Here is a 25,630-nt window from a genome sequence, read left to right as displayed (position 1 = left end):
TCCTACCAACAGATAACACATCACCAACTAATATTAGCAAGACATTTGGTACAAGAAAAAGAGCTTAATGTACTAGCTCAATGTGCTAAAGATTTTAAATATAGTAACTCACTTCATTCTTGTAACTGTGAAATGTACTTTTCATAGAAAATAATCTTAGATACATTCTCAACTTCATCAGCCTTTTACTCCTTTTTTTTTTTTTTTAAACAAATGAAAAGAGAAATCATCCTACCTGTTAAGGACAATCTTGCATTTCAGTACTGGTTCCTGACTCCTCAAGATTGAGATGGGCCGTGAATGGTGGCACATACCTTTAATTCCAGTGCTCTGAAGCAGAGGCAGGCAGTTCTCTGTGAGTTTGGGGCTGTCCTAGCTATGGCCTTGTAACAAAACCTTGTCTCGATATAAACAAACAAATAAATAAATAAGATTGTAAATACATCCAATATTTTCTCTGTTTTTAGGAATTTTTAAAATATGTGTAGGTGGTTTGTCTGCATGTACGCCTGTGCACATGCATGCAGTGCCTTCAGAGGCCAGAGGCCATCAGATCCCCTACAACTGCAGTGAGAGATGGCTGTGAGCTATCTGAAGACTGGTCCTCTAGAAGAGCCTCTTAATGGCCGAGCCCTTTTCTTTGTTTTTAAAATAACACATTTTCTCTTATTTTAAAATTTCATTTATTGCTTTCTGTGTGGGGAAGATTAGAAGATAAATTTCAGTAGTCAGTTTCCCCTTTGACTGTGGGTTTCAGGGTAACTAAGCTTACCACCTGGGCCATCTTGCCTGCTTTGGTTTTGTTGTTTTGTTTTGTTTTTTTGTTTTTGTTTTTTGTTTTGTTGTTTTGTTTTGTTTTGTTTTGTTTTGTTTTTGAGACAGGGTCTATGTAAGTCTTGACTGGCCTAGAACTCTCTACATGGGCTAGATTGGCTTTGAACTCACAGAGATTCACCTGTCATTGCCCCTTCAACCTGTCTTCAACATGTCTTATAAGCGTTGTCACCATCACCTCCACTCTCGTTAAACACTTTCTCTTCTCTATATTTTATTATTAGACATGCTCTCGTCTTCTTATATCTTGATGATGGTGATAGTGGTATTGGTGGCGGTGATAGTGGTGGTGGTGGTATTAGGAATGCAGTTCAGTAGTAGCTTGCCAGGCATGCACAAAGAATGGGCTCAAATAGAATACAACTATTAATGACAATAATACAGCCATCCAAGCTTACTAGGCATTAATCTCCTTAACTCTTCATAATTGTAATTATTTTTAAAATTTGCTGCTACGTGCCTACTTCCATTTTTTCCCACAATCCACAACTTCTGCTTCCAGAATAACAAGTTACACACCATTTCCTACATTTGACACCACAACCATATTCTTTGTTCATTGGGTAGCCCTGGCTGGTCTGGAACTCACTTTGTAAACCAGGCTGCCCTCAAACTCACAGAGATCCTCCTGAGTGAGGAACTAACTGAACACTACCCATTCTTTCTTTTCAAATCTCTTTTGACATTTCTTCTGGCTTCACTGGCATCCATAAGTGCAGGGGTGGAGGGGAAGGGTTGGCGGCTGGAGAGATGGCTCAGAGGTTAAGAGCACTGACTGCTCTTCCGAAGTCCTGAGTTCAAAAAAACCATCTGTAATGAGATCTGACACCTTCTTCTGGTGTGTCTGAAGACAGCTACAGTGTACTTAAAATGAAATGAGATAAAATTAAATTATTAAACTTGTTTAATTTTTTGGGGGGGGGAGTTGGATTTGGTTTTTTTGAGACAGGGTTTGGTTTCTCTGTGTAGCCTTGGCTGTCCTGGAACTCACTCTGTAAACCAGGCTGGCCTCGAACTCAGAAATCCACCTGCCTCTGCCTCCCAAGAGCTGGGATTACAGGCGTGCGCCACCACTGCCTGACTTGTTTTGCCTGGCTTGTTTAATAATTATTAAAATTAAGAAATTCGGAAAAAGGGACACGAAGTTAAAGCCGAGCATTCGAAGGGGGTGTAGACCGCTACTTTCTGAGGTGTCACCTCTTCCCCGAAGGTCTATAGATAACTCAAGACAAAGCTGGCGTTCCAAGACTTGGTCGGGGTTGGCTTGTGATGGCCAACGAAGACCGCTTCTTCCTCCGATGGCGCCTATGCGGACCAAAGAACCACTCGCGTCCTCGTCGGAACCAGGGAGCGCGGCAGAGGTTGCAGTTCGGCGCCCAGCAGAGGGCGCGCATGCGGGTCGGCACTTCCGGCGCAGCGGGGAGGGGCCGCGAGCGAGGAACTGCTCGCTGCTCCGGAGTGCTTTCCAGGAGCTCCCGGGTTCCACGGGCGGCGATTCCCGCGTGGCCGGTGGGATTCTCTCGCTGAGTCCTTAATAGTCTGTCCCCGACCCTCCACCCCACCTCCGCCTGCACCGCTGGGGAGTTTCGGGTTAAGTAGTTTTCCCTGCAGGTCCTGTGCTGTTAAGCCCCAGGAGCCCAAACTTTGTTTTGTTTTGTTTTGTTTGGATTTGTTTTTTGCTTTTGTTTGTTTGTTTGTTTTTCGAGACAGGGTCTCTCTGTGTAGCCCTGGCTGTCCTGGAACTCACTCTGTAGACCAGGCTGGCCTCGAACTCAGAAATCCGCCTGCCTCTGCCTCCGAGTGCTGGGATTACAGACGTGCGCCACCACCGCCCGGCGAGCCCAAACTTTAAAATAAAGAGAAAACGATGAAGAAGTTGAAGCTTAAGGAACTAGAGAGTCGCCTGCAAGAAGTGGATGGATTCGAAACGCCCAAGTTACTTCTAGAACAGTATCCCACCAGGCCGCACATTGCAGGTAGGGCGGCTGGTTCTTCCTGCCCTCTTTGGGCTTGTTTCTGTCAGTTCGCGATGAAAATAAGTAGTGATTTAGATATAAGGAAGTTCTAGAGAAATTGTACTGAAACCTAATTTTTAAAAGATTAAAATTAGGGGATGGAGAGATAGCTCAGTGGTTAAGAGCACTGACTGACCGCACAACCATCCGTAATGAGATCTGACACCCTTTTCTGGCTGTCCTGAAGACAGCTACAGTGTACTTACATATAACAATAAATAAATCTTTAAAAAAAAAAACCGATTAAAATTAGAGGCCAGGTATGCTGGAACATACCGTTAATCCCTGCACTTGGGGGGCAGAAACAGGTAAATCATTGTGAATTCAAGACCAGCCTGAACCATATAGCCAGGGTTATATAATCAGACACTGTCTCAAAACAAACAAATACATAATCAGTTCTTTCAGACCTAGTTTGTAATGTGCACATGATATGAGTTTCAAAGTAACCTGCAACAGTAATTAACCCCAGGGTTGGTTTAAAAACTAGATTATTTTATGTGTGTGTGTGTTTCCTGCATGTATATGTGTACCACATACGTGCTTTGTGCCTGTGGAGTTCAGAAGAGGGCATTGTTTCCTCTGGGTTACAGGGTTTCTTTTGTTTGTTTGTGTTTGGGTTTTTTTTTTTTTTTTTTTTTTTGGATTTGGTTTTTTTCGAGACAGGGTTTCTCTGTATAGCTCTGGGTGGCCTGGAACTTACTCTGTAGACCAGGCTGGCCTAGAATTCAGAAATTCACCTGCCTCTGCCTCCCAAGTGCTGGGATTACAGGCGTGGGCCACCACTGCCTGGCTGGGTTATAGGTTTTTATGAACTGACATGTGGGTGCTAGGAATCAAATCCAGGTCCTCTGCAAGAGTAGAAAGTGCTCCTAATCTAATGAGCTAACTCTCCAGCCCTATAGGACTTTTGTTTGTTTGTTTTGTCTTGTTTTGTTTTGGATTTGGATTTTTTCAAGACAGGGTTTCTCTGTATAGCTCTGGCTGTCCTGGAACTCACTCTGTAGACCAGGCTGGCCTCGAACTCAGAAATCCACCTGTCTCTGCTTCCCAGAGTGCTAGGATTACAGGCGTGTGCCACCCCCCCACCCCCACCCCCCCCACCCCCCCAGCGATGTTTGTTTGTTTGTTATTAATAAATGTTCTGGATCGTCAGACATTAGTCATGGCTAGCAGTCTTTCTTGTTCAGGTATGCACAAAGACCTCTTCCTGGTGTTATTCCATGTTTAAGAAAATGTGTATGTGAGAGTCTTGTTTTTGAGAACTCTGTGATCTCAGCTACTTCTGCTCTAATCATTTGTTCTGTTATCAGGTCTCTGTTGTAGATTATGAATATGTGTGTATTGATAGTAGGTCAAAGTTTGGGTAGGGAGATGGCTCAGCAGTTAGGAGCAGCAGCTGTTACTGCAGAGGACCTGGGGTCAATTCCTAGCACCCACAGCGTTCTGTAACTCCAATTCCTGAAGGTATCTAATACCCTCTTCTGGCCTCCGTAGGCACCAGAGACATGGTATACATTCATGCAGGCAAAACATAAAAATGATAATACACATAAAATATCTCTAAGTCTGTATCATGGATGTAGAAGTTTGTGATACCTGTATGATAATGACACATATTGCAAATAAATTGTGTCCTTCTGTTATGTTGTTTCTCCGCACAGTTGTTTAATAAACAACTTTTTTTTTTCCGAGACAGGGTTTCTCTGTATAGCCTTGGCTGTCATGGAACTCATTCTGCAGACCAGGCTGAACAACTTGTTACTTATTGCACAAGTCTCAGTCCTCAATCAGAGGTCAGAGGAAAATTGTGGGATTGGTTATTTTCCTTCCATCATATGGGTCTTGGAGATTGAACTTGGGTTGTTAGATTTGGCATCGAGCACTTTTCCTCCTGGAGAGCCATGCTGCTAGCCCCAGATCAGTAAACTTTCAGAAGTTTTGGAGATATAATATAGACTTATATTCTGGCTTAGAATGACAAACTTATGTAATAGTTCAAAAAATTTAATCTCTCATAAAAATATATCAGCATCAAAGGAAACACTGCATCTTTGTATCTTTGAAGAGCACATGTTTTGAACAGTTTTGTCAGTCTTGAAATTATCAACAGAAATTGGGCATAGCCCCATATTATTTGGGAACCACTGGTGTATATTATCTTCCTTTGTTGTGCCTCTTCCTAAACACCAATTATTACATTGTATCTTTAAAAAATAAACTGGAAGCCAGGCAGTGGTGGCACATGCCTTTAATCCCAGCACTTGGGAGGCAGAGGCAGGTGGATTTCTGAGTTCAAGGCCAGCCTGGTCTACAGAGTGAGTTCCAGGACAGCCAGGGCTACACAGAGAAACCCTGTCTTCAAAAACAAAAACAAACCAAAAACAAAAAATCCCTGGAAAACAAATAATCTGGAGCTACTGCATATTGCTTTAGAGATCTCTGCATTAGATACTAATAGAGAGCTTCCTAACGTATGCCCTAATGTTGTTCTATTTGGTTTTAGCATGCATGCTTTATACAATCCATAATACATATGATGACATTGAAAATAAAGCAGTTGCAGATCTAGGATGTGGTTGTGGAGTGCTTAGCATCGGAGCTGCAATGTTAGGAGCAGGGTAAGTGATCATTTTTTACAATCTGGAATGGTGTGGCTTCAGTCAGTGTATATTTAGGATCAACTGCACTCTATTCATGGGACTTTGCAGTAGGGTGAGGGGGAAACCATAATTTGATACTGAGTACATTTTGAATAGGCCAAAGACCAAAAACTTTACATATAAAAAAGAAATCAAATCTTTGGTAATAACAATTATCTCCTTATATCTGCCAGGCTAAAAAGTCATGCAATTGAAAACATCATTCAATCTTACTTTGTTAATTGGGTTGAAAAATGCATGGTAAAATAACTACTATTGTTTTTTATTAGGAGCCTGCTAAGTTGTCCTTTCTATTTTATATTTATAGGTTGTGTGTTGGATTTGACATAGATGAAGATGCACTGGAAATATTTAATAAGAATGTGGAAGAGTTTGAGTTAACAAATGTTGATATGGTACAGTGTGACGTGTGCTCATTATCTAACAGAATGTCCAAGTCATTTGATACAGTAATTATGAATCCTCCCTTTGGGACCAAAAATAATAAAGGTTAGTAATAAAAGTGCAGTAGATTAGTATATTTATAGAGCAGTGATCTGGGTTGTCATTTTTATTGCTACTGTTCATTAAATCAATCTCCTTTATAATTCTCATGTGATATTTGATTGGGATATTTAACTTGATTTGTATTTTACAGATTTGTGTTAATATATACTATCATTTCTGATTAATGATTGTAATGATTTGATTAGTCTCTATGCTTAAGGAACTTTTAAAGCATTTTATTCTTTTAGAACCTTGGTTTTTCCTTTTGTGTTTTCATTGGGGGATCCCCAGGGGCTGAGAGGGGATCTCATACATGCTGAGCACATGCTTCTACCACGAAGATGCACTCAGCCTCTGAAACTTGTTACTCATGCCTTAGGGTTTCAAAATATGCCCATAGGGATTTACTGGGATTATTTTTGTATGTGCAATGGGCAAGGTGGGAAGAAAAGGAAAACAACAGTTTACAGCCTACCCCACACCACAAAGATGATTTATACTACTTTGCATTCTCTAGTTGCTAAGTCACTTAGAATATTAAAATTAGCCCCCCCCCTTTTTAAAATCAAACAATATAATTTGGGTTCATCAGATTTTTAGAAGACTTGCTGGTTGGAGACAGATCTCACTATGTAGCTCTGGCTTCCCGCAAACTATGCTAACCTGGCCAGCTTCAGACTCAGAGACCCTCCTGCTTCCCTCTGAGTGCTGGAATTAAAGATATGTGCTACCACACCCCGCTGAAGAGTTAGTTTAGTTTTGTGTTTAGGTGTTTTTCCTACATGTCTTTGCACCACAATTATGCAGTGCCCAGAGGCAAGGACATTAGATTCCCTGGAACTGGAATTAGTTGGAACCACAGTGTCCCTGCTGGGAATCAAATTTAGGTCCTCTAGAAGAGCAGCCAGTGCATCTAAGCCTTGAGTTATCCTCACAGCTTATGGGGTTGTTTAAACCTGTTATAAGTGTTTATCCATGAGAGTTTAGCCTACGTTTATAACTTTGTGTGTGTCTGAGGAAGTCAGGTGTCAGAAATGTCTGGAAGTTGGGATCTGGAATTACTGGACGGTTGAGAGCTACCATATAAGTGCTGGAACTCAACTCAAGACTCCTGGAAAAGCAGAAAGTGTCCAAACTCCAGCCATTGTTTTATCAGAATATTTGATTTTGTATCTTTATTTTTGTTCTCTTTTTTTTTTGGACAGGGTTTCTTTGGATAGCCCTGGCTGTCTTACTTCATAGACTAGGGTAACCTCAAACTCAAGATCATCCTGACTTTGCCTCCTGTGTGCCATCACCTTTACCTGGCTTGTTTGTACTCTTTTTTTTGTTTGTTTTTTTCGAGACAGGGTTTCTCTGTATAGCCCTGGCTGTCCTGGAACTCACTCTATAGACCAGGCTGGCCTCGAACTTAGAGATCTGCCTGCCTCTGCCTCCCAAGTGCTGGGATCAAAGGCGTGCGCCACCATCACTACTGCCCAACTATTTTGTACCCTTTTTGAAGAAATAATTTGAAGTAGACATTTTGGAGTTTGGAAAAATGCTACTTAATCCTATTCATTTAATCTTCTCTGCTAAGAAATACATAATATAAATAGGTATTTTCTTTTTTACTCTCCACAGGGACAGATATGGCTTTTTTGAAGACTGCTTTGGGAATGTCAAGAACAGCAGTGTATTCGTTACACAAGTCCTCGACTAGAGAAGTAAGCCCATAATATTATTTTAGGTGGCCCACAACTTTAATCCGAGCACTCAGGAGGCAGAGGCAGGTTGAGTTTGAGTTCTGAGTTCAAGACCTGCCTGGTCTATGAAATGAGTTCCAGGGCAGCCAGAGCTACACAAAGAAACCCTGTCTGAGAAAACAACAAACAATAGTTATTTTTATTATTTTATTTGCTTATTTATTTTCATGTATGTGTTGATTTTCATGTATATATGTGAACATACATGTCAGCATACATGTAGAGGTCAGACATCAACCTTCAGAAATCAGTTCTCTTCACCATGAAGATCTCAAAGACCAAACTCAGATCCACCATCAGGCTGGGTAGCAAGTGACCTTTACCCACTGAGCCAGGTCAGTCATCGAGGATTTTTGTTTTGTTTTGTTTTGTTTTTTTCAAGACAGGGTTTTTCTGTGTAGCCCTGGCTGTCCTGGAACTCACTTTGTAGACCAGGCTGGCCTCAAACTCAGAAATCTTGCCTGCCTCTGCCAAAGGCGTGCACTACCTCTGCCAAAGGTGTGTACTACCACCGCCCGGCGAGGATTAATTTTTAAGAAAAACTCTGTTCGGGGGCTGGAGAGAGATGGTTCAGTTGTTAAAAGCACTAACTGCACTTCCAAAGGTCCTGAATTCAATTCCCAGCAACCACATGGTGGTTCGCAGTCATCTACAATGTGATCTGATGCCTTCTTTTTGTGGGTCTGAAGACAGCTACAGTGTACTCATACACATAAAATAAATAAATAAATCTTTTAGAAAGAAAGGAAGGAAAAAGAAGGAAGGAAGGAAGGGAGGGAGGGAGGGAGGGAGGGAGGGAGAGAGAGAGAGAGAGAGAGAGAGAGAGAGAGAGAGAGAGAGAAAGAAAGAAAGAAAAGAAAGAAAGAAAGAAAGAAAGAAAGAAAGAAAGAAAGAAAGAAAGAAAGAAAGAAAGAAAGAAAGAAAGAAAGAAAGAAAAGACTGTTTAAAGCAAAATAGGTCTGAGTCCAGAAACCACCTATTCTAGGCTGGTGAGATGGCTCAGTGGGCAAGGGACTGGGTTGCTGGCAAGCAAGACTACCTGAATCAGACAGATCTCTAGAACACACGTGAGTGCTATAAAATATATCACACAAATATATGAATGTTATAAAAAGAAAAAAACTATTATTCTTTCAGGCTCATATACCATGTACACGATGTATTTCAGGACACTGTGACCATATTTGAATGTTGCTATAGCCTGACTCCAGACCCAGACTGTCCTGAATTAGCACATAAGCTCTGCTCCATCTTAGCTGTTACACTGCTCAAAGTACCTGGGTTTCAGTGCCATCTATCTATACTATATGACCCCATGTTCTTAGGAACTAAGAATAGGTTGTACTTCATAACTTTTCTGGATTAAATGAGTTAGTATTTATGAAACATTTAGGTCTGTGTCTGGCATACTTGCTAGTTGTTGTTATTCTTACCTGAAATTATATCTAAAGATTTGGTTTTAGCCGGGCAGTGTTGGCGCACGCCTATAATCCTAGCACTTTGGGAGGCAGAGGCAGGTGGATTTCTGAGTTCGAGGCCAGCCTGGTCTACAGAGTGAGTTTCAGGACAGCCAAGGCTATACAGAGAAACCCTGTCTCGAAAAAAACAAACAAACAAAAAGATTTGGTTCTGTTAATGTTATGTGTATTCATATGCCTGTATGTTTATATTCAACATGTGTCCCTGTGGTCCAAGGAGACCAGAAGAGGGCATCTTCCCTCTGGACTGGATTTATAGATAGTTGTGATCTGTCAAGTGTGTTAGAATTTTTTTTAATTTATTTACATATTTAATGTATGAGTGCTCTGCTGCATGTCCACCTAAATGCCAGGTAGGGCATCAAATCCCTATTGAACTCAGGACCTCTGGAAGAGCAGCCAGAGTTCTAACTGCTTGAGCAATCTAAGTAGCCTGTGCTGAGAATTTAACCAAGTCTTCTGAAGAACAGCAGGTGCTCTTAACTGCTAAGCTACCATTCCTCCCTCCTTGTTTCACCTACCCTTATCTCAGAAAAGATAAGAGAGCGAAAGAGAAAGACACCAAATATCAGCCCAATCCCGACATGTACGTACATACATGCGCACAGCAAAAAGAACAAGTGCAGGTCATAGGAATTATTTTGGGTATGTTAATAGCCCCTTTAAAAGTATAAAATTGCTTGTTAATAATGCCTGCAATCCCAGCACTTGGGAGGTAAATGTAAGAGGATGGTAAATTTAATATATCAGTTACAGAAGATGTTCAAGGCCAAAGTCTTGTATAAACCAGACTACCTCCCAAAGCCCAGTCATAGCATATAACAGATGTGGTAGTTAATTCCAGGGTTCAGGAAGTAAAGGCAGTACCTTTATACTGGAGTATTAGCTACTGGAGTATCAGAAGTTCAGGGTCCTCTGCTTCATAAGGAGGTTCAAGGCAGTCAGATACATGATACCCTGTCTCAAAAACTGTAGGTCAACAAAATGACTCAGTCAGTAAAGGTGCTTGCCCCAAGCCTGTTGACCTGAATACAATCCCTGTATTGTTTTACTGTGATGAAAATATCCTGACCAGGGGCTGGAGGGATGGCTCAGAGGTTAAGAGCACTGACTGCTCTTCCAAAGGTCCTGAGTTAAAATCCCAGCAACCACATGGTGGCTCAAAACCATCTGTAATGAGGACCTGATTCCCTCTTCTGGTGTGTCTGAAGACAGCTACAGTGTACTTACATGTAACAATAATTTTTATATATATATATATATATATATATATATCCTGACAAAAACTAACTGGGCAGAAGGGTTTATTTTAGGTCATTACTACATTTGCCATATATCTAACAGAGAAGTCAAGGCAGGAAATTCCAGCAATTAGTCAAAAGCAGGGGAAAACACACGCACGTGTGTCAGTGTTCAACTTCTCTACATTACGCAGTACAGGATGGAAACCCAGAGAATGGTGATGTCCAAAATGAGAATTTTATTCTCAATTAACATAAGCAAAGCGATCTTCCTGGGGGCTGGGGGGCTGGAGAGATGGCTTAGAGGTCAAGAGCACTTTGTTTTTGCAGAGGACCTAGGTTCAGTTCCCAGCACCCATATGGTGGCTCTCAACCATCCATAACTCCAGTTTCAGGGAATTTGATGCCTTCTTCTGACCTAGGGCACCAAGAATACAGACTGCACAACCATATATTCAGGCAAAACACTGACAAAACCACCCACAGGCAAACAATCTAATTCCTCACTGACATTCTCTTACCTAGATTCTAGAGGTTATACAGATCATTAGGCTGAAGATGTGACTCAATTGTTGAGTACTTGCCCATTTGCAGAAGAGCTGAGTTCAGCTCACAACAGTGGATACTCCAGCTCTAGGGAATATGACACCTCTGGCTTCTGAACAAACCTGCACTCAACATTCATACAACCATATGTACACGTGTGTACACACAGAGGAACTAAGAATAGTAAAGGGGCTAGAGAGATGCGTCAGTGGCTAGTAACACGAGCTGCTTTTGCAAAGGGCCTGGTTTTAATTCCCAGTACCCACATGATGGCTCACAACTGTCCTGTCACTCACTCCAGTCTCAGGAAATGCAGCGCCCTCTTTTGGCCTCTGAGGGCACCAAGCACACACCACACAAAGACAAGTCTTCAAAATAAATACAATTTACTTATTTCCATCTTTGCTGATTGATATTGCCAATTGCATCCTCCTGGGGACAGGGGTGAAGCGGCAGAATTATCAGCATCATTTTGTCAGATTTAAATGTTTTTCACGTGATGCAAAATTTCCATTAGGAAAGTAATTTTTGTGATTGACCTGGCGAGTACTATGTATACTGGAAATGAGTTTTCCTCAAATGTTAAGACAGTTCTTTATTGTATTTTATAGGTACACCTGTTGTAAAGCTAGTAAGTTCCCTTCAGTATTACTTAGAACACATACTGTCCCTGGCTTATCTAGGTTCCGGAACTACAGACCATTGTGACTCATAGTGTAAATTTAATGTAATTGTTTAATTAAAAACAAGTTTTAAAAAGTTTCCTTGCAGATGGGGACTTAGTATTTAATTTTTTTTTTTTTACCTCATGTGGCACGGGGAGAACTTGCTTCTTTGTTCATAGATATAACAGATATGAATAGATGAGCCTGAGTCGGCTCTTGCCCACTTACCCGGACACTCCTTACATCTCTATAGCATATTGCTATATGCTGTTAGAGAATCTCACCAGCCTTAGCACTCAATGTCACAACCTATTCCTCACAAACCCGTCAAGAGTTCTAGAATTTCATAAATTACAAAGCATCATTTGTACCAAAAGTCTATATCCAACAAAAATTCTACATTCTTGTTGTGATTTTTAAGATTTATTTTGTGTGTGAGTATACTGTTGCTGGTTGCTGTCTTCAGACACACCAAAAGAGGTGTGTGTGGGTGTGGGTGTGTATTTATGCGCGCGCACGCGCGTCTGAAGAAACAAGCCACCAATAGGCAAAAAGTTATAGTATCTGAAATATTTGAGCCTAAAATATTGGGGAAATTATTTAATCAATTTGATGGCAATTAAAGATGATTCCCAATATGACCAACATGTAATAAATTTCAGTGTCTCTCAGCATTCTGGAGTACCTCTACATACATAATTTAATATATTTGGTGCTCTGTAGGAACACTGTTCAGAATGTTGCAAATGAGGACAATGAGGTAGTTAAGTGCTAAGCAGTAGGCCTGCAACCCAAAGGCCGTGGCTCCAGACCATGGTTCTTCTCAGTCTCCTGTCACTGAATTTTCTGTTGATCTTTGCAAATGCTCTCAGGATAACTGTTAATTCACTACTGAAATATAAAGTTACCTTCTGTATTTTGCAGGTTTTGATGAATTTTTCAGTTTTTAATTACATAATTCAATTCTGATGATAAACATTGAAGTCACTTTATTTCTGACTTTTAAAAGTGTGCATAATTAAAATTTTTATTATCTAATTTTTTATTGAAATTTTAATCTCAAATATTAGGTCAGTTTAAAAATCAAAACATCAACTCATATAAAAGTATTATTTGTCTTTAGCATATTCAAAAGAAAGCTGCCGAATGGAAAGTCAAGATAGAAATTATTGCAGGTAAGCCAAATCTCATCCTGAATTACTTAACAGGCCAAGAGGCCAACCTACATTTTTAAAGTACTGAAAAAAATAGTTTATCAGGTTTGGTAGTTGGTTGGAAATGCGGTAAACATGGGATAAACATTTACTGAGGTTTGCCTGCATCTATATGCATTTTTTTTCTTTTGGGGGGAACGGGAGGGTGAGACAGGGTTTCTCTGTGTACCAGCCTTGGCTGTCTTGGAACCCACTCTGTAGACCAGGCTAGCCTCAAACTGACGGCTGCCTCTGCCTCCCAGTGCTAGGAGTAAAGGTGTATGCCACTCTCCTCCCCTGCATTTTCTTCAAAAATGTAATGGTGGGCTAGTGAACTAGTTCAGCGGTTAAGACCACTGACTGCTCTTTCAGAGGTCCTGAGTTCAGTACCACATGGTAGGTAGGTAAGTAGGTCTCTTCTAGCAGTAAGTGTACATGCAGACAGAGTACTCATACATTAAAAACAAAAATGTAGCAATACCTAGGTAATTGGTCATTCTAGGCTTAAAGAACTATCCAAGTTCTTCCCCCCCCCCCACCCCCAAGACAGGGCTTCTCTGTGGAGTCCTGGCTGCCCTGGAACTCACTCTGTAGACCAGGCTGGCCTCGAACTCACAAATCCACCTGCCTCTGCCTCCCAAGTGCTGGGATTACAGGCATGCGCCACCACGCCCGGCTACTATCCCAGTTCTAAAAACACGATAGAACTGGTATGAAACTATTTGATAATACCACCAATTTATGCCTGATATACAGAGCTGAAGAACAGCAGCCTTTTTCTTTTTTGATGGGACAAGAATATAAACCACACTGTAACTATAGAAATCCTCCCTTTTCCTTTTTACTAAATTAAATTTGCCAGCATCACAACTGGAAAATATTAGAAAGTAGAGATCTGGTAATTCCGAGAAGCTTGAAGTGAACAGTACCATAGACTGGGGATGTGGCAGCATAGCACCTTGGATCAGTCTCTGCTGACAGATGAGGAAAACATGCAGCAAATGGCATTTCTGTTTGTTTTGATGTATGATCTCTCTGTGTGTAGCTCTGATTATCCTTGAATTCACTATGTACCCAAGCCTTGAACTCAAGAAATCCTGCCTGCCTTTGCTTCCCGATCCTGAAACTCAAGGCCCCACACTGCCATTTTATTTTTTACATTTAGCATTCCACAAGTAGTCATCAGACCATGAGCTTTAACTGGAGCCTAAAAAAGAGAATTACAGGCTCCATTCAGACCTCCTGAATTAGTCTGCAGTTCAATGAGAGTGTCAGAGAACTTGATCACACATTACAATGAGAAAGTTATCCCCTATAGCGTTATGTTGGAAGGTATGAAAAGACATCAAGAGAAGTATTACAGAATTTGTTATAAATTAGGAAGTAATGTGAAAAATGGGCTTTCATTTTGATAGTGGAGAACCACCATTAAATTTTGAAATAAACATAGATGTATTATAATCAGCTATATATACATCCTATTATTTTCACAGAACTTATTTTTTTCCTACTTATTAATCCTTCTAACTATTCTCCATAACTTCATATTTTGGTGTAAATGATCAAACATCAGAAACATCGTATCCTTAGACAAATCAAGTATCTGAGGATATATCCTAAGTGAGAAATATAAAATGTTATGCATATCAGCATTTAATATCTTAAATGTGAATGTTTGGCTTGTTTTACAGCGCTTCGATATGACCTACCAGCATTATACAACTTTCATAAAAAGAAATCTGTAAGTTTTCCAACTGTAGCCTGTGCACATTCAATATTCAGAAGCTTTGCAGTGGTCATTTCCACTCTTACCAAGATACGTGGGTAAATAGAAAGCTAGCTCGAAGATTAGACATATTAGCTTACACTCACAGGAGTCAATATTCTAGTTGAAATTCTTTGTGAAAAGTTTTAAGAGAAACAAAAGGAAAAAAGAACTATTGGCTATTTTTATACAGTATATATTTTACAAGTCTGTACTAATACATTCTCATATTACAAAGGCAATTAAGAGGAAGAATCTTCCTTCTCATATTTTAATCATCCAAACACAAACAGAACTATACATTTTAAAAAACTTTCATTTGGATAACAACAAAAAGAAGACAAGTAAAACAAAAATGTTCCTTTTTTACAGGTGGACATTGAAGTGGACCTAATTCGCTTTTCTTTTTAAAAGCTTCTGAAGACAAAAAGCAGCTTAAAATCTAACTAAGGAATAAAAACACTGCTTACTAAATAAACTACTTGTCTCTAGCACCATTCTCTCTTTTCTTATGCTTTGATGCAGGTTCTTCTCTGTCTCTTCCATCTCGTCCTCTTTTCATTGGTCCTATTACAACAAATAATTTTGTTAAATTCAGTGTAAGCACTGTTTTATTAATAATGATTACAAGTATTAGTAATAGCTTCCTTAAAAAAAAAAAAAAGCTAGCATCTTCCCTTGATCTTGAAAGTTAACTTGTGATTTAACACAAACAAGGAAGATGGTACTTATTCTAGAATCACTTACACACAGAAACAGAAACACTATCTTACTAAATATAGATTTCTCTCCCAGAGGAATCAGAAAAGACTTACCACGACGGCGATGATCATCATCATCAAATCTTGTCCTCCTTCCCTGAAACTGTCCTCTTCCTTTGGGTGCCCCAGCATAGGCAGGTCTATTTCCCTTTCCCTTTCCTTTAAATCTGCGGGCTGCTGTAAAAACATGACTTCCTTTAAATCTGCCACCTGCTGTAAAAACATGATTTAGAAATTTCCTCAAAAACTCAAAGTGTGCTGAAAACTGAAGATGTAAAGATGAGGTAAAATATTCCAAAACCAAAAATTACCATGACCTCCTTTTGACCTCCATTTGTTTAGGGATTCTTGCTGATCATCTGTGATTTTTTTCATTGCTTCTTTTTCTGCATGTCCTTCTAGTACTTTCCAAGTCACCTTTTTGTTCCTTAACAGTAGGTTACCGTTATTTGCATTTCTGGCTTTCTCAAGTGCTTCCTTAGCCTTTTCTTTGAAGAGAATTATTCCCTACACATCAAAGAGAAAAATGAATGTTTCACTCTTTAGGTTTGCAGTCTGACAATTTCTTTACAACCCTCCACACACCTATCATATCTGTTATTTCTATTTTCAATTTTCATGACCTGTTCCTCCTAAAATCTAGTTTCAATGTCAGCATATTACCCATGTGATATGGAGGGAAAAAGATATCACATCCGATAAAAGATCAAAGACAAAAGTAAATAATTAGGAACTATTTTAATCAACATGCTTTATAAACTACTTACTAAATAGTTCTTAAAACAACTACTTCCTAATAATTTTTTCTTCTAAGAGGTAACACTACAGACTTTTAAAGTAATTGCCAATAAGGACACAAATGTTTCCAAACCTCTTTTGCTCCTCTGACAAAGTCAATCCATTTTATTTCACCATGATTTGAGAAAAGGAAGTGTAAATCTTCTCTACAGGTCTGGTCATCCAAGTCACCTGAAAACTTCAGTAAGCATCCCATCTTTCCTTCTAGAGCTCTCTATAAAAATATACAAGGCCATCAAAAGCTTTTAAGTGCAACCTCACCAAAATGACTCAAATCATTCTATACCTACATAGGAAAAAGAGACATCAGTGCTATTTTAATGCAGTTAAATTGTGTATTCTTCTTGGCTGTCATGGTTTACAGGGGCTTTACATTCTTCTATGGTGATGGTATAATATAACTATCTACTAATAAGTAATAATCCCAGATAATAGTATTTGTGTATCACTAATGCAACACACATATAGTCACACATTCTCTAAGTAAGTGGTATAGTTGGTATGGGAACCATAAGTTACCAGCATACACACTGGACATGATGGTATATGCCTTTCTTAAATCCCAGTTACTAGGAGGCAGAATCAGGTGTATTTCTCCAAGTTTGAGTCCTAACTGATCTACATAGCCAATTCTAGGCCAGCTAGATTAACATAGTGAGACCTTATCTCTATATAGATTGGTCAGCAGGTAAAGGTGCCTATTTTATTGCCAAGGCTGACAATCTGACTATAATCCCTGGAATACAGTGGCATGCAACTGTGTACACATACAACAGATACACAGACACACAGACACACACACTAACTTCAAAAAAATTCTAATTTAAATTATCTTATGTTTTAGTTATTAATACTCACTGTTTCGGTACTTCCTGGCTTGTGTCTTCCTTCATGTTCTCTTAAAAAATCAAATGTATTGTGATTATAATGTGTTTATACTATATAACCTTGCACATTATCACCAATCCATTTAATCAAAGCAAGTCCTTCATTTTTTGGGTTTTGTTTTGTTTTGTTTTTAGCATACAACACCAGCAAAAGAAAATAGCTTCCAGCTTATCAAGGTATCTTGAGGCCAACATTTCAATTACCAATAAGACAGACCTATTACCACTGATTTCAAAACTCATCATCAGCTTGTCCCAGAATGACTAAACTTGTCAAAACATTAAGAAATTTAAGTATGTCACAAAGAAGTCAACAGACTTACTGTTTAGCTTTTAATTTAGCTTCCACTTTGCTTTGCTTTCTTTCTTCATTTTTTTTTGCAAAGTAATCTTCCCTGAAGAACACAAGACACAGGAAAAGCTCAAAAAGACTGAAAACCACTTTTCTCCCCTTGATTTTCAAGACAACATTTGTGGGAAGTCTTACCTGTCCTCTAGAACTACCTCTATAGGCCAGGCTGGCCTTGAACTCACAGAGATCCACCTGCCTCTGCCTCCTGAGTGCTGGGATTAAAGGCATGTGCCACCACTGCCCGGAATGTCCTAAGTTTTTATTTTATGTGTGTATCTGTGTACCGCATGCATGCCTGGTACCTGAGACTTAAAGAGGATGTTAGTCTAAAGACTAGCATTATGGACAACTGAAGGTTGTTAGATGGGTGCTAGAAATTGAATCTGGGCCCTTTGAATCTTATTAACCTCTGCTGTGGCTATACAGAGATCCTTACTTTTATTTTAACATATAAGAATGTGGTTCAAGCCAGGCAGTGGTGGCGCATGCCTTTAATCCCAGCCCTTGGGAGGCAGAGGCAAGTGGATTTCTGAGTTTGAGGCCAGTCTGGTCTACAGAGTGAGTTCCAGGACAGCAGAGCTACACAGAGAAACCCTGTCTCGGGGAAAAAAAAAAAAAAAAGCAAAAAAAATACCCCAAAAAACAACCCCCCCCCAAAAGAATGTGGTTCAAGCCTTAAATCTTTATACTATGTGTATGTTAAAACATGTTTATACAAACTGAAAAATAATCAAACATGAGAACCAAACATTTCAGCATTCTGATTACCTCTATTTTCCTTAAGTTTTAGATGCAAAATAAATACTAAAACAACTTTTCTCACTAGTCACTAATAATGAAAAGGTATTAACAGGACTAGAGATACAGCTCATCATGTAAATGGCCTACTGCTAAGCCTGACAACCCAAGTTTGATCCTAACGACCCACACAAATAGGTAAAAACATTTGCCGCACAAGACTGATGCCCAGAGTTCAGTCACTGGAATCCTTATAAAGTGGAAGGAGAGAACTGACTACAGTCACCCTCTGACCTCGCGTGCATATTACGGCACAGGTGCATCTCCATCATACACATACAAAATACTCAAGGCAATAAAAATAAATAAGCTAAGGGTTCTAAAAATCATTTTCATGTTCTCAAAAGACTATTATAATTACTACTGAACAAACACTATTTCAGAGCACACTGGAAATAATACTAACTATATGGGGGATAGTTTTACCTTACCCTATTGGATCAATTCCAATTTTGTGGCCTGAGTGAAAAAGACTTACTTAAAGAGTATTAGCAGGTTAGTGTCTTTGTACTTCTGGTCAGGGGTTTCCACAAACTTCTTTGCAGATTGAATACTATCAAACACAGCAAATATTGACCCCTGTAAAGGACAAATAAATATTTCCTTACAGTGATATGTCACAACTAGAAAGTCTACATCAAATAATCATACCTTAAATGTTTTGTGCAATGTTCTTCTCATCTGAATATTCAGTATTTGGCCTTTATCATCTAGCCATTCTTTTATATCATCAAGGGTGGCATCAGTTGGGAAGCCTTTCTGTACAAAGCAGAGAAGTACAAATAATGACTCCCGGGTAAACAACTCTCCCCAGAATAAACATTTATTTTGTCTCAAAATGAAGCCAGAGCTAAGTATCTTTCTCTCCCCTTTCTTAATTGTTTAATAACCTTATTCTCTAGTGCAATAAGGTGATTCACCTGAGATTTGCTTCAAAATAACTCAGCTGGAGCAGAGACAAAGCATTATTTACATGTTAAGAACTTTTGAGGTTTCACAATGGTACTTCACACTAATCAATCTACTTCCTTGTTTTTAAAGCTTTTCATTAGGCATTTAGAAATTAATTTGCAGATGAAAATTACTACAGAATTCAGCTATTAGAGTTTATTATGTGAACAATGGAACATAAATAATGATAAAGAACTTAGAAGTATAATGGCAAAAAACATACAGAAATTGGCCAAATGTGATTCCTGAGCATTTCCTTTCTAAATAAAATTAATTTCTAAATGAAATACACTGTGGAACCACTTACAATATAAACAGATCTGTTTTTTACATCATTCTTATACTCATCCGTCACTTCAGGGAGTGGTCTGCTTGGTGCTCTTCTAATTTTAGTTTTGTCTGCACTCACTTCCATGAGTTTTGTCTTAGATTTGCTCAGTGCTTGCACAATTACATTAAAGTCTGTTGTCAGCCTGTTTAACCTGAAAAACACATAAAAACATTGTAAAAAGCAGATTTGGTAGTAGCTCTCAACAGTAACAGAAAACTTTGATAACTTTTAAAAAGATTTTTGAGTTTATTAGCCCCAAAACTAAGGTAGTTCAATGACAACACATGTACAAGTTCCTGGGTTTGATCCCAAGAAATGGAAACCAACCAACCAGACAGACTCACCTATTGAATTTTATCATTGTTTCCAAAGGTACCCAGCCTTCATCCAATTTGATCTGTTCTTTTAAAAACTTGTCTCGTGGCAAATTGAAGTCTCCAAAATAATACTGTCAATAATTATAATGTATTTCAGAAGTTAAGAGCATTGTATAACACTGAGTTCAATCATGGACACTTTTAAAATATGTTAGAACTTAAAAGACCTAAATATTTTCTCTTAATAGATCATAATAAAGTATATATAACACAAATCAATAGAGAATACTAAAATGTTAGTGAACAAGTTAATTACCAAAATAGAAAGTCTCAAAAATATAATTAAGAATCTAAATGTATTTAAAAAACACCTTTCTTTCTAGTCAATGTGAAAAAAAATAAATAAATTGAGGACTTGGGCTCAATCCTCAGACTAAAAGAAAAACGTAGCAGACCCAAGAATGACTACTTGGACTGTCAAAAGCAACATGAAAAAAATGGCAAACATTCATTTATTAAGATTTTTATAAGAGTGTAGTCAGGTGTAGTGGTTCATGCCTGTTATTTCTGCATTTAGGAATCCCCCAAGTTCTCAAAGTCAAGAGATTCATCTGCTTCTACCTTCCAAGGTCCTGGGATTCAGATCATGAACCACCATACCCAGCCAATTTTAAAAATTATACAAGCACATAAAAAAGTCTAATCAAAACATGAAATGCCTTCAATCTCAGCACTAGCTTGAGCCAATCAATGTAGCTCCTCCTAGGAATTCCATCTTAAAGAAACCAGCAGGAGAGCTAGAGGGATGGCTCAATGCTTAAGAATGCTTGCTGTTCTTCCAGAAGACCTGAGTTAGGTTCCTAGCAGCACCCTTGTCAGTTGGTTCACAAGAGACTGTAACTACAGCTCCAGGTGATGACACCTCTGGCCTCTGAGGGTCACACACTCATATGCAGACAGACACTGTTTTTTAAAATAAGGTGGGTGTGATGGCTCATGCTCTTTAATTCTGGCACATGGGGAGCAGAAGCAAGCTGATCTCTATGAGTTTGTGAATTTTCCCCAGGACAGCCCTGGATGCATGAGATGGATGGATGGATGGATGGATGGATGGATGGATGGATGGATGGATGGGAGGGAGACCAGGGAGAAAGCAAGCAGCAGGCCTGTTTACTAAAATTTTTATATAAAGAATATCAATCATAGAACTCTTATTCTTAAAAAAAAATTCTATACTTTAGGGAAAGTGGATTATTAATGATATATTACTGGTAACACAAAACTTTACTCCCTAAGAACATTTTCTCATGTTTGGTGGGGAGAAAGAAAAACATAAAAATTAAGTTTATATGCCATTCTGGTTGGGGATGTCTGTCTCTGGGTAATTTTACTGTAAATTTTATACTCTTTACAAAAAAAAAAAAAAAAAAGAGCCTCCTTTAAAAAAAATTTAGGAGCTGGAGAGATGACTCAGAGTTGAAGAGCACTGAATGTTCTTCCAGAGGACCCAGATTCAATTCCCAGCACCTTCATAGGGCCTTATAACCATCTGTAACTCTCCAGTCCTAGGGGATCCAATGCACACTTCTAGTTTCTGAGGGCACCAGGCATGTACACGGTACACAGACACACATGTAGGCCTAACATTCATATATATGATGTACACTAAAAGTAACATATTTTGAACATGGAGTATGAAAGGCTTTTAACCTTGAATATCTCAGGAGGGAGAGATCTGAGGCTGTGGGAGGAACATTATTCTTTTCTGTAACAGCTCTGCTATTGTTCCAAGCATTAAACAGCAAATAATCTTATCACTATTTTTGCAATTATTAAGAAAATACAATTTTCTCCCAATGAACCAAACAAAAGGGGCTGGAGACGGCTCAACAGTTAGAAGAACTAGCTGCTCTTCCAGAGGACCCAGGTTCAATCTTGGCATCTACATGGACACTCACAACTGTCTAACTTTAGTTCCAGGGAAGCCTAGAGTTTGATATCTAGTACTCAGAAAGGGAAAAATAGAAGAAAAGAAAAATAAAAGAAGGATACTTTAAATGGCAAAGGTACAAGTTAAAACAAAACCAAAATACCTAAGAGATGGAAAACACACACACACTAAACAATGATTATTTCATAGCATAAAAACAATTTATGGGCAATTTCCCAAACAACCATATTGTTACTGACAACATTCCATCTAATCCTAAATTTGAAATGCTAACAGGACTTTTGAAATGCACAATTTGTTAAAAAGCTATGTTAACTTTTTAGAAGAGAACTATAAATAAGCTATTATTTAACCAGAAGTACTTTACCATGGAATTTTATGCTACCTTGTTAGAATTTTGGCACACCATTAATTTTTCACATCAACTTATAAATATTACCTCCATTTTACAGACTTGGAAACTGAAGTAGAAAATGTTTTTGAGACTCTGTGTCTCAAAAAATAAAGCAACACCAGTTTGTAGTGTTACCTTTGGAATGTCTTTGATTCTTGAGGCCTCTAACTTTGCCCTAATAATATGAATACATTCATATTAACTCCAAGAATCAAAGCTAAGCCAGTTGTTTGAAAAAGCCCACGTCATCGACATTATATGTTCTGTTTTCATCTTAAAGTCCTCCATTTTCTTTTAAAAAATTTAAGTTACAATTTAACAACACAAGAATCATACCTCAATTTGATGACAAATTTTGGCCTCCAGAGCAGCCATTTTTTCATTATCTCCATTTTCAGCCATTGTGGCTATCTGTAAGGTTTCTCACACTAGTAGGAAGAGGTTATTATTTTTATGTAATAATCAAAACAAAAGAATGAGTAAAACTTATGCCTTTTTTTTTTTTTTTAAATTTGAACAATTCCTAACCTTACAGGCTGTTTCCCTATGAATTCTCATACATCTCAACAAACCAACACTTTGGATTATGGATGGAAAACTCAAAATCAACAACCTGCTACTCATTTCAGCAAATCACAGCCAACTTTGTAACCAAATTCTTCGTGTAAAGCAAGGTTCGGAGATTTAAAAACTAAAAACAAAAACCTGTCCACTTAACTCATCAATCATTTCTAGCTTTACAAATATCAGTATTGTAGTCTGCCAGTACATTCCTATAGCTCTCAATGCCACTTTTTCGCGTTTCTTTTCAAATTAGTCACAACTGACTTACCAAAACTTACTATTGGCAAAAATGGAAAAAAAAAAATTCAGATTTGAAAGTTATGGTGTTAGACACTATATAGCAGAATACAAGAAAAATGGGAACTTGAGAGCAAGGATACAAAAAATTTTAAACTAGGGGCTCTGGAAGGATAGGACAAGCCAAAACCACTTGGTATACACTGGTTAACTCTATAGCCAGCTTCCAGTTTCACAGTCTGACAGCAATCCTAGAATAAAGAGGGACTGTGATATTGGTTTGCTAGAAATCACAAACCGGATCTTCTGTCTTACTAGCTTTCAGCGCTTTACTAAACCGCCCAGCCATATTGTACGAAAGTGTACAAGCTCATCAAGAATATCTGCAGCAGTTGAATACAGTGATGAGTTACTGTTGGTACATTTCTTAAGAGACATTGCTCAAAATGTTAACAGACTGCTGGAGATACACTGATCTACTTGTAATGGGAAGAAATCTACGCAGTACACATCCCATTTCAGAATTTACTGTTTCCGGCACTGGTTTGTCTACCACTATCAACGATCTCATTTCTCATTACTACAGAGACATAGGTCAATAACGACCTATTTTAGCCCCTGCTAGACTTCTGCGGCCTACCCAATTTAGGAACTGTTTCACTGAAGAGAGAATGGTAATGGCAGTTCTTAAAAAAAAAAAAAAAAAAAAAAAAAAAAGCGACGCGGGGAATATAATTGCGGCCCCCACGTCTTTGGCCTCCAGCTAGTCCTCACAGAACCCTGTAGCGTTTAACTCGCTCCGACCATCCGAGAGACTTAAAGTCCGAAACATCCGCCTTTAGCCAGCCAGGAAAGGGGTGCAAGTAACAAACCGACAGGACGCCGTGAGGATGCGGCCAGCCTTTACCCAAAGGCCCCGCGAGAGCCGCATCCTCCCACACCGACCCGCCGGGATCCCTGCCACGTGGAAAGCCCCGGGAGCCCGCATTTCTGACGGGGGCCCGCTCCGTGGCCTCGCCGAGGCCCGCGCCCCCTCGGGCCGCAGTCCAGCACACGGCCACGGGCCGCGCGGCCCAAGCGGCGCGGAGAGGAAGGTGAGGACTGCGCAGAGCACAATCTTTTGTACTTTCTCCTCGGTCTCTAAGAAGCTCACCTCAAAGATTCTGAGCCCACAGTCACCACAGCTTCACGAACAACGACAGAAGCGCCTGTACTTCCGAGCGCCGGCGGGCCAGCCAAACGCGCTTAAAGATGGGGGCTTTCCCGGCAGTCCTTGCGCGCTGGTGGGCGTGGCCGCGACGCACTCGCCTGGCGCTGCCCTCTGCGCATGCGCCATCACGGCAACCTCCCACAATCCTCCGGAGTTCCGCCCTCTAGCTCGAGAAATTGTTAAATCGCTCAGAATGTTGGGGGTTGACAGGAAGTTTATTTGTGGTTGGTTTTTTGTTTGTTTAGTTTTGTTTTTTTAAAGATTTATTTATTTGTTATATGTAAGTACACCGTAGCTGTTTTCAGACACTCCAGAAGAGGGCGTAGATCTCATTACGGATGGTTGAGAGCCACCATATGGCAGCTGGGATTTGAACTCAGGACCTTCAGAAGAGCAGTCAGTGATCTTAACCTCTGAGCCATCTCTCCAGCCCCGAAATCTTGTTTTTAACGTGTTTCTGGACAGTGTGTTCGAGTCTTCCCTTCTTTCTTATATAGTGCTTGACTTTTTTTTTTTTTTTTTTTTTTTTTTTTTTTTTGAGACAGGGTTTCCTTGTGTAGTCCTTGCAACCAGGAACTAGCTCTGTAGACCAGGCTGCCCTCAAACTCCATCTGGGACATCCACCTGCCTCTGCTGGAAGTGCTGGGATTATTAAAGGGGTGCACCACCACGCTTGGCCTTTTGCAATGATTTTAATGTATTTGACTTGCATCGTGTTGTGGTTCTGAAAAATACACACAGTTGCTTGGTTTCCTACAGGATATCTCTCTGGAGCACAAACTGGCCAATAATTCGAAATCCTGCTTCAGTACAAAATGCTGGGACTTCACAGATACCACCTGGCTTTGTTACTCCTCATCCTGCTGCTGCTGTTTATATTTGCTTGTTTTGATGTTGGAGTCTGACTCAATGAATAACGCAGTCTGATCCCAAACTCTATGCTCTGCCTCCAGCCACCCTAGTGTTGGGATTACAAACAAGCCAACTTTAAAAGTCTCTTGCTAAGAAAGAAGTACTCTTAGAATAGTTGAAGGGTTGTCACACTTGGATCAGGACTGCCCTGGTAGTACACGTTATACATAACAATTTTAATCTTTTAGAGATGCAATTTCCTTATGACATCATCTTTCCCTTCAGTATTCTTGGGATATAAAAAATATTTTCACAAAATAATGTCATAATCTCAACATTTTGGCAGTTCTCAAACAGATAAACTCTAAAATTTGAAGAAGAAAAAAATTACATTAATAGGTTAAATATACATATCATTTTGGCCAAAGAAAAAAGTATTTACTAATATTATACTCAGGTAGTTTTAAGTTTAGATTAATTACACTCAATAAAGATTTTTTTAAGTTTGTACTTACTGTGAGACACAAATCCTAAATTTTCCCTTTTTTTTTTCCTTTTCTTTTTTTTTTTTTCCTCTGAGACAGGGTTTCTCTGTG

At 39.3% G+C, this 25,630-nt stretch overlaps 2 protein-coding genes across 4 annotated transcripts; one reads left to right on the top strand and one right to left on the bottom strand.

Moving 5' to 3' along the window:
* Nucleotides 1-2,225: 2,225 nt before the first annotated feature.
* Nucleotides 2,226-15,109, top strand: Mettl5 (methyltransferase 5, N6-adenosine). Its single transcript, XM_052182653.1, has 7 exons — nt 2,226-2,810; nt 5,356-5,470; nt 5,820-6,001; nt 7,622-7,704; nt 12,797-12,848; nt 14,558-14,607; nt 15,004-15,109. Exons 1-7 carry the CDS (start codon nt 2,702-2,704, stop codon nt 15,040-15,042), a joined length of 630 nt encoding a protein of 209 aa, XP_052038613.1. The 5' UTR covers nt 2,226-2,701; the 3' UTR covers nt 15,043-15,109.
* Nucleotides 14,812-24,224, bottom strand: Ssb (small RNA binding exonuclease protection factor La). 3 transcript variants are annotated; one of them, XM_052182649.1, is made up of 12 exons: nt 24,126-24,224; nt 22,508-22,599; nt 19,854-19,957; nt 19,486-19,660; nt 18,879-18,986; nt 18,706-18,806; nt 17,401-17,472; nt 17,049-17,088; nt 16,264-16,404; nt 15,704-15,899; nt 15,447-15,605; nt 14,812-15,198 (listed from the first exon to the last, which is right to left on the bottom strand). In XM_052182649.1, exons 2-12 carry the CDS (start codon nt 22,571-22,573, stop codon nt 15,110-15,112), a joined length of 1,251 nt encoding a protein of 416 aa, XP_052038609.1. In that variant the 5' UTR covers nt 22,574-22,599; nt 24,126-24,224; the 3' UTR covers nt 14,812-15,109. The 3 variants fall into 3 exon arrangements, with proteins under 3 accessions (XP_052038609.1, XP_052038610.1, XP_052038611.1); XM_052182650.1 differs by having other exon boundaries at nt 15,447-15,602; XM_052182651.1 differs by having other exon boundaries at nt 15,447-15,569.
* Between the last annotated feature and the right edge of the window lie 1,406 nt (nt 24,225-25,630).

Source organism: Apodemus sylvaticus, chromosome 5 (assembly GCF_947179515.1).
Source record: "Apodemus sylvaticus chromosome 5, mApoSyl1.1, whole genome shotgun sequence".
Classification (NCBI taxonomy): Eukaryota; Metazoa; Chordata; class Mammalia; order Rodentia; family Muridae; genus Apodemus; species Apodemus sylvaticus.
This window is presented reverse-complemented; position numbering and strand designations above follow the sequence as displayed.

Coding starts and splice junctions, on each gene's coding strand:
- Mettl5 (XM_052182653.1), top strand. CDS start 2,702: ATGAAGAAGTTGAAGCTTAAGGAACTAGAGAGTCGCCTGCAAGAAGTG. Junction 2,811..5,355: donor CACCAGGCCGCACATTGCAG/GTAGGGCGGCTG, acceptor ATTTGGTTTTAG/CATGCATGCTTTATACAATC. Junction 12,849..14,557: donor CAAGATAGAAATTATTGCAG/GTAAGCCAAATC, acceptor CTTGTTTTACAG/CGCTTCGATATGACCTACCA.
- Ssb (XM_052182649.1), bottom strand. CDS start 22,573: ATGGCTGAAAATGGAGATAATGAAAAAATGGCTGCTCTGGAGGCCAAA. Junction 18,807..18,878: donor CATTGCACAAAACATTTAAG/GTATGATTATTT, acceptor TGTCCTTTACAG/GGGTCAATATTTGCTGTGTT. Junction 15,606..15,703: donor GAGGTCAAAAGGAGGTCATG/GTAATTTTTGGT, acceptor ATGTTTTTACAG/CAGGTGGCAGATTTAAAGGA.